Source organism: Trachemys scripta, chromosome 8 (genome assembly GCF_013100865.1).
Source record: "Trachemys scripta elegans isolate TJP31775 chromosome 8, CAS_Tse_1.0, whole genome shotgun sequence".
NCBI classification, from domain to species: domain Eukaryota; kingdom Metazoa; phylum Chordata; order Testudines; family Emydidae; genus Trachemys; species Trachemys scripta.
In genome coordinates, this window is record NC_048305.1 from 74,099,217 (window position 1) to 74,114,071 (window position 14,855).

At 39.4% G+C, this 14,855-nt stretch overlaps 2 protein-coding genes across 3 annotated transcripts in view; one reads left to right on the plus strand and one right to left on the minus strand.

The window, feature by feature from the left end:
- CNN3 (calponin 3) overlaps positions 1-6,699 on the plus strand; it is a 45,559-nt gene extending 38,860 nt beyond the window's left edge. The window contains exons 4-7 of the mRNA XM_034779225.1: positions 1,658-1,795; positions 2,951-3,067; positions 4,812-4,958; positions 5,596-6,699. Of these exons, the coding sequence (XP_034635116.1) occupies positions 1,658-1,795; positions 2,951-3,067; positions 4,812-4,958; positions 5,596-5,943 (750 nt within the window). The 3' untranslated portion in view covers positions 5,944-6,699. The remainder of the gene's footprint in view (positions 1-1,657; positions 1,796-2,950; positions 3,068-4,811; positions 4,959-5,595) is intronic.
- A 6,489-nt stretch (positions 6,700-13,188) lies between these two features.
- The window catches only part of SLC44A3 (solute carrier family 44 member 3), a 74,255-nt gene continuing 72,588 nt past the window's right edge, over positions 13,189-14,855 (minus strand). For both annotated transcript variants that reach the window (XM_034779223.1, XM_034779222.1), the window contains exon 16: positions 13,189-13,453. In XM_034779223.1, the coding sequence (XP_034635114.1) occupies positions 13,448-13,453 (6 nt within the window). In that variant the 3' untranslated portion in view covers positions 13,189-13,447. The remainder of the gene's footprint in view (positions 13,454-14,855) is intronic.

Below are 14,855 nucleotides of genomic sequence, written 5' to 3' on the forward strand. Positions count from 1 at the left end.
GGTTGATTAACTATGTGTATGAAGTCTTAAGCAAATGGGTAGACTGGGTTGTCCTCTAAATGCTACTTAAGTACAAATGTTCAATAGCAGCTTTAATTACTAGCAGAAATTTCAGGTGGTAGACAAATGAGACATATAGTAAGACTACTTCCTTTGGAGGAAAGACTTTTTTAAAATGTCTGTCTTAGGTGAACTTTAACTCGAACTTTCCACCAGCCAAAGCTGCTAGATACCACAGTCTATGCCATATGAAGTTAATAGCCCTGTATGCCATACTGTTCAAGGTTATTGCATGAAATGTCGTTCTGCAAAATAGGAATAAATACCACTGAAATCCTTTCATTACACTTTTTTTTAGCAGTGTTGGATGAAATATTGGTATATAACTCAAAATAAAGATTAAAATGGCAAAATGCACAAGCAGTAATTGTATCTCTGATATCCAGATTAAAATTAAAATTAGGCTACAAATTTGTTTTTATATATAGGGATTGGTCTGTCTAGTACACAAAACATGTTATGCTTGGTAGTCCCTTGTAAATGGTCTAGGACTAGTCTAAACTAAACAGCCTTAAGAATAGTTCTTCTGTCATGCCTCTGAAAGAAAAGGCCAAATTTAGTCCTGACTGGGACCTATAGGCACTACCCAAAAACTACTAATAAATAATACCTGAAGTTGGGTTGAATATGTCTCAGTGAGTCAACAGTAAGGTGCACAGTAAAAACTGGAATTTCACATTTGACAGGTTATTAATGGACCAGTTTAAGTTAGGTTGGACATTAAGTGCTGTCTAAAACAAATCCCATATTCTATTTCTACACATTGTAGTTCTTCCTTCAAAGAGGTATTTTATAACATAACTCAATGGAACTAGATTACTGGCACAGAAATTTGACCTTGGGGGCGGGGGAGCATATTTAAACCAGTGGCTCTCAACTTTTCCAGACTACTGTACCCCTTTCATGAGTCTGAATTGTCTTGCGTACCACAAGTTTCACCTTGCTTACAAAATCATACATAGAAATACAAGTGTCATAGAAAACCTATTGCTGAAAAAATTGCTTGCTTTCTCATTTTTACCATACAATTATAAAATAAATCAACTGGAATATAAATATTGTACTTACAATTCGGTGTATAGTATATAGAGCAGTATAAACAAATCATTGTATGGAAGTTTGTAATGACTTTGCTATTACTTTGTATGTAGCTTATCCTAAAACTACGCAAATATCTAGATGAGTTGATGTACCCAACTTCAGCGTACCCGAAGAGATATGCATATCCCTGGTTGAGAACCACTGATTTAAACTAGAACATCTCTGGGGAAAGCAGATAGATGCTGTGTAGTGCCTTGTTAAAGACATCTGCTAGGGATGTCAGGCACTAGCCACTGTTGGAGACAGCGGCCAGACTAGATAGACCATCAGTCTGATCGGGAATAGCAGTTCCATGTGCAAAACAAAAAATCCAAATGCAGAACGAATGAGTGTTATGCTAAGCTTTACCACTCATTTACTTTGCTCTATGTTGTGTCCCATCTGTATTACATCTTGGCTAAACTCTTCAAGACAGGGAGCTTGTTCCTACTGTAATTTTGAAGCTATAAATATTTTCCAAAATGAAACATTTGCCTTGACGTGTTTTATTTTTCAGTTGGAGAACATTGGGAATTTTATCAAAGCCATCCAAATCTATGGTATGAAGCCACATGATATTTTTGAAGCAAATGATCTTTTTGAGAATGGGAACATGACCCAAGTTCAGACTTCACTCGTGGCACTAGCAGGTCTGGTAAGTATTTACACAGAATATACTGTACCACGCTGAACTGGTAGAAATCCATGCACTAGCCAGAATCATCTCTTCTACTCATAAGCGTGGAAAACTCGGCAGGCAGGTCCTTCTAGTATGCTCCTCTCTTCCCCCAGGGGTCCTGCAGAAGCCACATTTTGGCTGCCTTGGTGCCTCCCTTGTCAAGGTAGGGGGTACAAGGATTGTGGGTAAGAGGGTTGGGGTTATGAAAGTGCTGTCTTTAACAGCATACCACCCCCCCGCTTGCATGTGACAACCCAGGAAGGAGTTTGACACAGTATTAACTGATGCTAAATCTTCTCCACAACAGCTGTTGAGCAGCCACAGAGTGACTTTGCTAATGGTAGCCTGAAATATATTAAAGCTATGCTTGCAGGGAGCAGAAGCCAAGAGGGTTAGCTGTCAGTTCAGGACTACGTTTACTTTGCGGACTGGGGATGTCCTAGGTATGTGAGGTAGGAAGGCCTTGTACTCAGAACACACGCAGCAACCAAACCCCATTCACTAGAGGAGATGAAGTCTGAGAATGTGGAGGTTAACCTCAGAATCCTTAATATCTTTAGGACCCCCCTCCCCCCCCGCCCATGGATTTTTCAGGGTGAAGACGACCAATGAATCACATGTATTAGCCTTCTGAAATTCAAAAGGATTATGTGAATTATTACTAGTGTGGTTGGCTACATAACCAGTAGAAAAAATCCTGCCACTTACCTAATTGTACAGGATGACTATAGTTTAATATTAGAAAATGTTTCTAGCAGTAAAAGATGTACATACTAAATGTAAAACTTAGTCAAGTAATACTTTCTCTTTTCAAGCAAATCTAAAACTTGCTGGCCAATATTTTTAAGAAGTGACTAATGATTTTGGGTGGTGGTTTTTTTAGTTCCCATAGTGACACCTTAAAGGGACTGATTTTCAGAGTACAGATTTGCAGCACTTTCTGAAAATCAGGCCCACATAAGGCATCTTAAGTTTGGGACCCAAAAGTTGAGGCACTCAATTATTAGTCACTTTTGAAAAGCTTAGCCTGCTGTCTGTGGATGGGGTGTAATTCCTTCAAGAAGTTCTAATGGCAAGAAGTCTGATTTGAAAAGTGAGTGTTCATCTTTTGAATGACTTGTTTTTACTTAGGCAAAAACCAAAGGATTCCATACCACAATTGATCTTGGTGTCAAATATGCAGAAAAACAAGCAAGGAGTTTTGATGCAGGAAAACTAAAAGCTGGCCAAAGTGTAATTGGCCTGCAGGTAAGCATGAAATTAAAGTTTTTTTGTGTATGGTAATCCAAACTGAGAAACCATCCTCAAATGTAATAGATAATTTGCTGTTTGAAAAAGCAGTTGATTGAAGTGCTATTCCCTTAAGGGCTTGTCTATACGAACATTTAGTGCATGGCAAATGTAAATCTACCACACACTAGCCTGCTATGTACGAACTGTCCATGTGGACGTTGCCGTTGCAAACTACAAGTTCCCTAGTGCACTTTGTAGTACCCAGCAGCAGACTCATGTGAGGTAGATTTATACTTCAGCTTGCTGCATGCTGTTGATGTAGATAAGCCCTACAATGGGTTGCTGGTTTCTCATCTAGAACAAGTTCTCTTTCTGCTGTTAGTGTGCAGTTTGTTGTCTGTCCTTGTAAACAATTGATAGGATTTCTAAAATTGAGTGATAGTCAGTGAAAGGAGTTTCTTCCTCTACTGTAATCTCTAAATTAGGCTTGGCCGAATTAGGTATTTATCAATTAAATGTTGATTTCACTGAACACACTCACAAGTAGATGAAAAATATTTCCATTCCTCCTCATGAAAATGTACAAATGAGCAAAGAAAGAAAAATGCTGCTTGAGATCGAGTCCCACCTTCCTGTTTATAAAAAATGTTGTATTGCCAGCATTAGGAGAGCTGGAACCAGGGTGCTGTTTAGGTACCTTTTAAACTTTTTGAATCTCAGCATTAACTAATTATTCACTGACCCCTTTCATCTCCCCCTATGTTCCAACTGTGAAAATGTAAATTGGTAAAATTGAAAAAAAAATGCATAACCTATTATTTTAAACTGAATATTTAAAACTGATATCAATGCTTAAAAATAAACATTGATCTGTCAAAACTGTAAAAATAGAATTCTGCCAAGCCTAAATATAATAGAGGTAGGGATAGAGAAGTGGGCTTAATGTTTCTTGTAAAACATCATTTCTCTATCCCAAGAAATAGTGGTTTAGAAGCAAGTTGGAAGCTTGCTGGATGCAGTGCTACTTTGAATTTTGAGGGATCTGTTCTCTGTTCTAATCAATCAGAATAAGACAATAGCATCAAACATTAATTTGTTGTACCACATAACTGCAAGTACAGTAGAACCTCAGTTACGAACACCTCAGGATTGGAGGTTGTTCTGTCAAAAGTTTACAACTGACTTAATACTGCTTTGAAACTTTACTATGCAGAAGAAAAATGCTGCTTTTAACTATTTTAATTTAAATGAAACAAGCAGTTTCCTTGCCTTGTCCAGTTTTTTTTAAAACTTTCCCTTTAACACAGTACTGTATTTGTTTTTTTTTCTCTGACACTGCCTGATTGCATACTTCCGGTTCCAAATGAGGTGTGTAGTTGGCTGCTCAGTTCATAACTCAGGTGTTCATAACTCTGAGGTTCTACTGTAATGTGATGTGAATTAGCCTTTCCATCGTAGACCATATGGCTAAAATATGCATTGGTGCACAAAATGAAATTAGGTTTCTCTCTCTAATCAACACACTGTTGGACACGCATAGCCATTGAAATATGGCATTGGATTACTTGTCATTCTTTGCTCAAGAGAAGCTCAGTATCTGTTTAGAAGTGAACATTAAGGTCAGTGGCTAAGCTGTAACTGCTTTCTCTATGTTAAGGTCCAACCAATGCAATTATTGTTTGTATCTCTGTTCCTGGACTAGGTCTCCTTGAGTTGCTATATCACTTCCCCCCTCACCCTTTTTTGTGTTTTTATAAAGATGGGAACCAACAAGTGTGCCAGCCAGGCAGGTATGACTGCTTATGGGACCAGAAGACATCTCTATGATCCAAAAATGCAAACTGATAAACCATTTGACCAGACAACAATTAGCCTACAGATGGGTACTAACAAAGGGGCCAGTCAGGTAAGCAAGGTTACATGTGATACAGTATTTCAAAATTAGCTATTGTCATGACACTGCAACACTCCAGTGAGCAAGCAGGTAGGTGGCAGGCTGAAGGGGTGGATCTGCATCTTGCTAAGGGAGTCTTCAAGTGAGACCTGTGGAGGGCACTGTACCAGCAGTACTCCCTTGAGTCTCTTGTGGGCACATGATCTGCTTCCTGCTGAGAAGAACTAGAGGGAACAAAAAACAGTGCCTACAGCAAGCCCCTTTCTCTGGCTGTATTGTCAGAAAAGTAAGAGGAAGTATCATTTCACATACTCACTAGCCAAAACCAAAACGAAAGACCGCTCCCTAGGCAGTATCCTGGTTGAATGTCCACCATCCCTTTTGCAACATTTAAAAGGGGGGCATGCTGGGCATCTTACTAGGGCCTTCCCCCTAGGGGTTGTAGAGTTATAGCTTAACTTTTTCACTGGTGTGTTTAGTAGATGTTCACTGTTGGTCCTGTAATATTGTATTTTAAATCACTTTTACTGTTCCACTTCTACAAGTGGATGCTGTACGTACAGAACTCAGTGAAATTCATTGTCAAGATTAACTGAATTTAAGGGTAACCTTACCATAAATTTACTTCATTATTATCCTGTTTCGCTAGGCTGGGATGCTGGCACCAGGCACCAGAAGAGATATTTATGACCAGAAGCTCACATTACAGCCAGTGGACAACTCTACTATTTCACTACAAATGGGTACCAACAAAGTGGCTTCCCAGAAGGGAATGAGCGTGTACGGGCTTGGACGACAAGTGTATGACCCCAAATATTGTGCTGCTCCAACAGAACCTGTAATTCATAATGGAAGCCAAGGAACAGGAACTAATGGGTCAGAAATCAGCGATAGTGATTATCAGGCAGAATATCCAGATGACTATCCTAGCGAGTACCAAGATGACTATCAAAGAGATTACCATGGTCAGTACAGTGACCAGGGCATTGATTATTAGATCTGTATCAAAAGCTCAGTATATTAGTCCATTATTTTATTCAGTAAAAACAAAACTAGCCTTGTGGAATTGTTACCCGTCTTCCTACACACTATGCTTAAAGAAAGATTGCCTTACATACATTCCTTTTTCCTTTCTCTGCCCTTTCCCTCTTCTAGTTGCCTTTAGTGCTGTAACAGTTGTAGTCTACAGCATAACCAATAACTGCATATGAAGTAAAAAGGAATACTGTGAAAGGGGAGTACTCTTGTACAGCCAATTCTTTTAATAAAGATCTATGCATCTTCACAATCCCCTACTTAAATAGGTATTTACACACAACATCCACCCCTCATTTTACTTATTTAGTACTTACCTAATTTCTGCATGGAATACTGAAAAGACTTCCATGCTTACGTTAAATGCTAAAGTTAAGCTGCAGTATATTAGTAAATAATTACTTTATTTCTGCAGTATGGTTTGCTTATGTTTAAAGTCAGACAGTAGACAGGATAAATGTGCATTTGTGATTGTGTATTCATTCCATTATCTAAACTGACCAAACTCCTAGATATAGTTGTCGTACTAAAAAGGGAGCTTGTACAAAGTCCTTGAGCCCGCAGAAGTCCCATGTTTTGATGGTGCATTTATTTTTGTTTGTGCCATAATATATCCATGTAGAAACGCTTTTTCTTCCTTGAACTGTATTTATTGCCACATTTCTCATCATAAACTGATCCCATTGTATTTTTATAAATATTTTTTTTCTTGAAGGTACATGACTTTGATGTCTCATTCATTTGTTACATTACCATTAGTTACCACAGAAATTATTCCCAAATCTTATTCTTGGCTGTGTCAAGGTAATCTAGAACCCCCACAGCTCAGGAAATGTGCAAATGGTTCTGAAAAAAAATTCTAGTGTACCTGTGTCAGGCAACAGTATGAAATGTTCTTTTCAACATCAGAGTCCTAGAAAGGGAGGGAATCCCCTGCAGATCGTAACTGGGAGCAGTATACAGAAGAGAATACTCTCTACAATCCCATGAGCTACCTGGGGCATGGGTGGAGCATCTGTAGGGTTTCACTAGGTCCTTCTCCCTAAGGTCGAGAGCAATATTGTCTGGTTACACATTCTGCAGGGACCTGCTCTGCTTACCCTCTCTCATTTCCCCCAGAAACCTGTAGGTAAGAAGCAGACCTCAACTTGAAACATGGAGTTTGTACTGACCCCTGTGAGAATAATCTGTAGAGGGGAGAATAGCGGCTTATGACTAAAATGCAATTACAAAATCCAGAATCATACAATTTGGGAATAGGAGGAGTTGCAGAATTACTACAGAGCCTCTGCTTTGGCCTATACCCTTGACATGGCCAGTATGTACATTCATAGTATATCTGCTACTCAGAGGTACTACTACAAGCATACATGTTTTAGGCAGCTGCCAGCAAACAACAAAAAATAAGGGCGTTCTTTGTGAATGGACTAGAAGGCTGTCTCCCTCTGTGTGGACTACTGAGAAGCAACACTAAGGGTCTGTCTACACTTGAAACACTATAGTGGCATTGCTGTAGCATTTAAGTGTAGACATACCTATGCTGACAGGAAGGCTTCACCTGTTGGTGTAGGTAATCCATCTCTTCCATCAACCTAGCACTGTCTACAGTGGGGGTTAGGTTGGCCACAACTGTTGCTCAGGCCTCTGGCTTTTTCAACTCCCAGAGCAAGATAGCTGTAGACCAGGCCTATATTATTTGCCTTCTCTAACCACTTTAACAATAGCCTAACACTAGGGCTCCCAGAGATGCTAACAAAGCTGTCCCAACATTAGCAGTGGAAGGGGGACAGTTAAAAACAACTATAGATGGGGTCCTTGCTGTGAGTACTTAAGGAGTCATACTAATAGCAAGGCATCCTGAGCTTGTGAAGGGCCCTTCCATCAGGAAGATAAACAAACTGCCTGTTTGTTACTGATTTCCTGCTGTTTGTTTTTGATATGGTTTGATATCAGACATTTTCAGCTGGCCTGTTGACTGTAGCTTAGCTATTTATGTCTATCATCCTGAAGTAGCTGCCTGAGTCAACAGAATTAAAATAACCATTTCACATATTAAGGGGGGAAAAGGAACTGTCCATCAAACCTCTGAACTATTATTTTTACTGCAGTTAGTCCTGTATAAGACAGCATAGGAGTTAAATCCCTATGAAGGTAATTCGTCTCAGTGCCCACCTATCACGTTAAACAAAATGCTTAAAAGCAGTATTATGATTACTATGTCAGTTATGCCATATTGATAAGTTTATTTTTTTAAAAATGCAAGCTCCAGGAAAGTAGTTTAAACTAATCGTGCTCATTAGGACCACAATCCTGGTCCAACTGTCAATAGTGCAGGATCAGACTCATACATATAATTTTCCCCCATTATGCAACAGGGACCAAGTTAATTAGCATGAAATGTGCAAATCACTTTCCTCAAACACAAGTTTTCATTTTTCAGTGGTTTAAGGCATCATGACTCTGAATTCAGTGGACAGTCCACACTGAGGCATGAGGAAATACCCACATAAAAATACACTTCTCTAAATTTCATACCAACTAACTAGTTGGTATATACAGTCAAATGTCATTACCTGTTTTCTTAAAAGCCCATGCTTTGTGTACAGGTGTTTTTCAAATTCATGTACTTTGAAATGTACTATAAAATTGATTAATACACTAATCCTGATGTCAGTCACTTAATGCTGTACTGTCATGCTCATGACTTCCACAGGGCAGACCTGTACAGGCCAGACTACTGCTGTACATCTGAAACATACTCTAGTACCTGCAACATCCCTTCTTATTTTAAAGTTCCTCACTAAGAAGTGAGAGTGCCTGTCAACTGCCAAATTTTATAAAGACCTTTATCCACAGAAAAGGTGCTCTAAGGGCAGTGGCTTTGCAGCTTTCACCACAATGTCTTAAAGCTGGTCTTAGATGAGAAGGTATGCTTTTCAAAATAGACCTACCTTCCTTCCTTCCTTCCTTCCCTCTACCCTTCTAGAAAGACATATTGAGTCAAGGCCCTTACTTATCCAGACTCATGGAAATTCCATTTAGCAGCATGGGCTTTGCACTGAGGAAAAAACTACTCTTCAGCAGTAAAATACCCTCCTAACTTTGTGATTTAATTCTTAATCTGAGTCCATTATGCTTTGTAGGCTGATTAAAATTAAGGGGATGTTTATTAGTTACTATAACTTGTTTATCACAATTCTTAAGATAGTCATTTTAGAAGTAGTCTCTCTAAGGAGTTCTTTAGAAGGGAAGCCCAATCCCACTCTAGCAATGTGCAACAGGTTTGGTCCTGCCTCTTAAAGTTGCAGATCAGAGGAATGGAGAGCTAAGACATAAAAGTAAAATCTGATTCTGATGTGTCTTAATCAGCCTGCAAAAAGTGAAACTGACCAACCTAGTTTTACAGCAACATGTAAACAGCATAAATGGTGAAAAGTACGTAAAGGCAACTGAATATCAGACATCAAAAGACTGAATGCATTAAGTTGGCAGTTGCACCTGACAACATTCGATATTCAAGTGCTCTAAAGTACCTTTTAAAATGATCAATTAGGTATTCTTTGAAAGAGAGGTAGTTAAACATATTTGGGAAGTGTCTATTTCACACACAAGCTCATGTTCCTATTTAAATGCTTAATTGCAAGAATTGTCCTTCCTTTCCCACTTCTAGCAGATGTAGTAATGTATTAGTAAATATGGAAAGATGACACATACTGCATAAAATAAACCCAAAACTCAAACAATAGGAAACCATTAAAAGATGTATGTGGGAGAACATGGAGATGAAAATGATGAAAGACTACTGTTAACTTGGTCTGGAAATTAAATGCAATATAGTTTAACTGTCCTCCAACACACTGGAGTGAGAGAAGGTAGCTAGTCAGTAATCCACAAATTTTCTTAACATACTCAAGTTTTTCAAGGCAAGGAAAAAACTTCCCTCTGTAATAACACTGTACAAGTTTAAGGGACTATACCACATTATTGTAAGACAAGAACTGAAAATCCAGGACTTTCTTTTGAGAAGAAAAGAGATGCGGTTAAGTATCCATGGCCATTCAGTATCCTACCCATCAGGTTTCTGAAGTCTTAAGTCAAATTTTTAAAATAGGAATGTGCACAAGGATTCTGAAGACTACCTCTGCATTTCTCGAAAGCTTGTACCTTCTACCAACAGAAGTTGGTCTAGTAAATTACCATCTCACCTACCTTGTCTCTCATACATCCTGCGACCAATATGGCTTCAACACCACTGCAAACAACTATGGAAGATACTGTACTTAAATATCATGTCTCCTTTTCTTTGGCGTTAGGGTCCCTGCACTGCTTTAAATTTACCATTCTAAACTATACTCCAGTTTCTGACATAGTATCTTAAGTGGGAGGTTATAAGTTTTTCTGTTTTTAAATTTCTTGTAAAATAAAGTTTTATAAATGATTTCCTACTTCCCTATTGGTGTTTAGGAGTCTTTTCAGCAACAGAGAAACTGATTATAGATAAAGTGCTATCAAATGCACAAAACAAACTTACATGACAGAAAAAAAAATCCATCAACTTTTGTTATAGTCACACTAGGGGTTGCTTGCATCTATCATGGCTACTAAATTTTCAGTCAAGGACTATTTTCAAGATGAGTATGTGCTGTTTCTTTAATTAGGAAGGACTCTTGAGTGGATGAAGTACATTACATGCTGTCCTCTATTTAGCTTGAAGGCTGCTGATCTAACAATAAGAATATTGGGTCAAAGGACTAACCTATATAAGTTGTCCTGACACTGTCTAAAGGTAGGGTAGATACTCAAACAGACAAAGATGGAATACAAATAAATCATTAGTAATAGCTTATCAAAGATAGGCTAACAGACTTTCTTACCTTGTCCTTGCCAATTGGGTAGAGCAGCTATTAGTATGTTCAGGCTCTCACATAGTAGGAATTCACTTCTGGGAGTCAGAAGCAAAGTAAATGAACTAAGTTTAGTCCCCCTCACAATAGTTTGATATACTTCCACTGAACATAGGTGTAAACGTGACTGGAGAAGCTTTCACAGTGCCTGGCTGAGCTATGTACCACTTGGGTCAGTCTCCTTTTACAGTAGAACCTCAGAATTATGATCACCAGAGTTATGAACTGACCAGTCAACCACACACATCATTTGGAACCACAAGTGTGAAATCAGGCAGCAGTACACACACAAAAACAAATACCATACAGTACTGTGTTAAATGTAATCTACTAAAAAAATAAAGGGAAAGCAGCATTTTTCTTCTGCATAGTAAAGTTTCAAAGATGTACTAAATCAATGTTCAGCTGTAAACTTTTGAAAAAAACACCATAACATTTTGTTCAGAGTTGCAAACACTTCAGTTACAAACAACCTCCATTCCTGAGGTGTTTGTAACTCTGAGGTTCTATTATACTAAACTCTCTCAACGCTGGACTCAACTGCCCTGTCCCATGAGAAGAACCTCAGTAGGGGGCTAAAGGGGAAGAAATCTCCATAATGTTTCCCTTGTGGAATTTTCTCCCCAGTGCTTGGGTTTTCAGGCCAGGCTTACTGCTCACGTGGAAAAGGCTGCAGGTCCTGCCCCCCAAAGGCTCAGTTCTCCTGGGACAAGCAGGAAACTGGGTCTGTCCTTATAGGGGACTCATGTCTCTTGCCATCCCAGTAGCAATAGGGTTTTCACAGCCAGTGGCTGTCCCTGCAATCCCTTATATACAGCCTCTGGGGATGACCTCACCCACTGCCCTCCCCTGCATGGATCCCCAGACCTATAGAGTGTTAATATCTGGCTGAAAACATGGGGGATACGGATACGGAAATGCTGACAGAAATGTTTAAATCTCCTTTTCACGTGGCAGCGGAAGGAGAGAGGGAATCCATAGATTTCAATGGAATGGTCTGAACAATTTTTATTAAAAGACAAGAGAATTGCCACGAATTGCCTTTGCTGCCTCTGATATTTCCTCGGTTATTAAACTCTGTCCTCCTCCACCTTTGAGTTTGTTCTTTAGGGCAGCAAAGACAGGAACTTTCTCTTACCTGCAGAAATGTTCCAGCTCGTAGACTGAAACCATCTGTACTACCTGTATATCTCTGCTAGAGACATGTGGTCTCCCACTCAATCCTGCCTTCAAACAGGCAGTTAAAGCAGCTCTGGGGGGGAAAAAAGGATTGTGTAGCACTGAGTAAAAATCTACCATCAGATCTAGATGAATTAAAAACAAAACCTCACTATAATATCCTGATCTTTTGAAATCTTTTCCAATTTCCTCCCAAAAGATAGAGAAATGGACCCATGTATCTCACAAAATGAGAAAATTCTGACCGCATGAAAATTTATGACATCCAGAATCCAAATACACCCCAGAGCTCAACGAAACTTCAGTTGTGCATAAAAAGACATTCCCTCATGCTCTTTGAGGGTTTTATTATTATTATTTAAACTTTGTCTTCTCCTTCAGCATCTCTTCTGGAGGCTCCTCCTCTCCTCCCGAGTCTTCTTAGGACTCCATCCTTTGTCATCTCTTCACTCTCTCCCCATGAGGTAATTTCCTTCACTCCCCAAACTACCACTTCTATGCCAGAAACTTCCACATCTACTTCTTCACCCAAATGTCTCAACCTCTGTCCAGTCACGTCTGCCTCTCTACGACATTTCATCTTATGATCTCAGATCAATATCCAGAGCCCACCTTATTTTCCCTGCTTTCTGTCACATACTAAATGTCTGTTCATTTTAATTTACAAACGTTAGTACATCTAGAGGAACCAAAGGGCTGTTCATAATTTTCCTCCTCACCAAGACCACCCATCCACCTGCACAAAAAAACCCACCCCAAACCAAAAAACAACCGACCAACCTCCCACAAGCCCCACGTACCTCATAGCCATTGTCTTGGCTAAGGGAAACTGGAGATAATTTCCTTCCAATGGCTTCAATGTTGCTCCTTAATTGAGTGTAGTGCTTATTAAGGGATATTAAATAGTCCAAATGGGAATGATCTAAAAGAACCTTCTTTACGGTTCTGTGCATCAACTGACCCAGGGACTATTGGCCAATATTTTCCATATAGGTGCACACAGAATTACTGCTGGGTCCCGTCAGCTGACTTACCAAGCGGGTCCAATACCAAAAGGATAGTTCTTGGACTTTGTCAAATTACTGTTTTCAAGCAGCACCACAAATCTTACAGGATATTTTTTTATTAATTCAACTTTTATAAAACCGCATAAATACTTTTACATTTTTTAATAAAATCAGATATGCTGGAAAAATCCATTATTGTACATAAAAATTAAACAATAATTAAATCTCTAATTTTTTCTTCAGTGCAAGAGGTACAAACCAGGGTTTACACATCTAAAAATTACTTTGTCGCAACATATATGTAACCTTCACTTTGTTTTGTCTGAATTTCTGCTATTACTGCTTAGCCTGCATGCTTTCAAGGTCAATCTCAAGTTCAAGTCTACAATCAGGAAAAAGAAAAAGTCAAATACATAGCACTGGCCCTGGCATCTTTATCAAAATATTTGTAAAATGTGAGCTTTCAAGAAAATAAAGGGGGATTGTGCACTCTTGTATCTGTGTATCCAGGATTTTCTTTGGTGGGGGAAAGTAAGGGTACAAAGAACTATTTTGTATTCCTTTTGTGCTTTTCAATAATTTTTTACTAAACTAACCAAAAGTACAAGTAATGAAGACACCAAGCACAGCCATTCATAATCAGAATAATAAACTTAAAACCATGAATTCTAACCCAAGAACTTAGGTTATTTCTCTATACAATAATGCTATGAAAAAAGTGCAAGTACCCGAGGGGGGCAGGGATGGCTTAGTGGTTTGAGCATTGGCCTTTTAAACCCAGGATTGTGAGTTCAATCCTTGAGGGGGCCACTTAGAGATCTGGGGCAAAATCAGTACTTGGTCCTGCTAGTGAAGGCAGGGGGCTGGACTAAATGACCTTTCAGGGTCCCTTCCAGTTCTATGAGATAAGTATATCTCCATATATTATTATTAACCTAGCTACATTGCTCAGAGCTGTGAAAAATTTCACACGCTGTGTGTAGTTAGGTTGACCTAACCCCCACTGTAGACGTAGACAGGTCAAAGGATGAATTCTTCCATCCAACTATGTACCATCTCTTGAGAGGATGGATTTACTACAGTGACAGAAAACCCCTTTCCATCGCTGTAGTGTTACACTACAATGCTACTGCAGTTGTACCGCTGCAGCACTTGTAGCATAGACACACCCGGAGTCTGCATCCTCTTGAAAATAAATCAAGAAATAAAGTCACCAAAGTATATTGTTATGAGCTGGATAAAACCTTGTTATGGGATAAGTTAACACTTCTTTAAACTGGTGTCTGAATAAGTCCCTCATTTAAGCCAGCTGTAAGAAACAGTTAAAAGGCCACACCTAAAACAAAGTCTAATAAAGTCTGCCCAGACACTGGCCCCCAGGTGGACGGAAGGTTTGCCTCGGTATTGTGATCATGGGTAAGTGTATGGCAGACAGCACACACAGAAACTGAGAACAGACTGAGGTTATGTCTATGCTATCACTTATGTTGATCAGGGGTGTGATTAAGCCACCAACTGAGCGCCATAAGTTACACCAACCTAAGCCTGGTGTGGACAGCACTATGTCAGCGGGAGAGCTTCTCCTGCGGACACTCCTTGGGGGTGGATTAATTAAGTCGGCGGGAGAGCTCTCTCCCGTTGGCTTAGAGTGGCTCCACTAGAGATCTTACAACAGTGCAGCTGCATCGGTACAGTTGTGCCGCTGTAAGCTCTCTAGGGTAGCTACAGCCTGAGTGAGTGACACTGACAGGCTGAAGAAGCAGATGAAAGCGAGAAGCTCACCC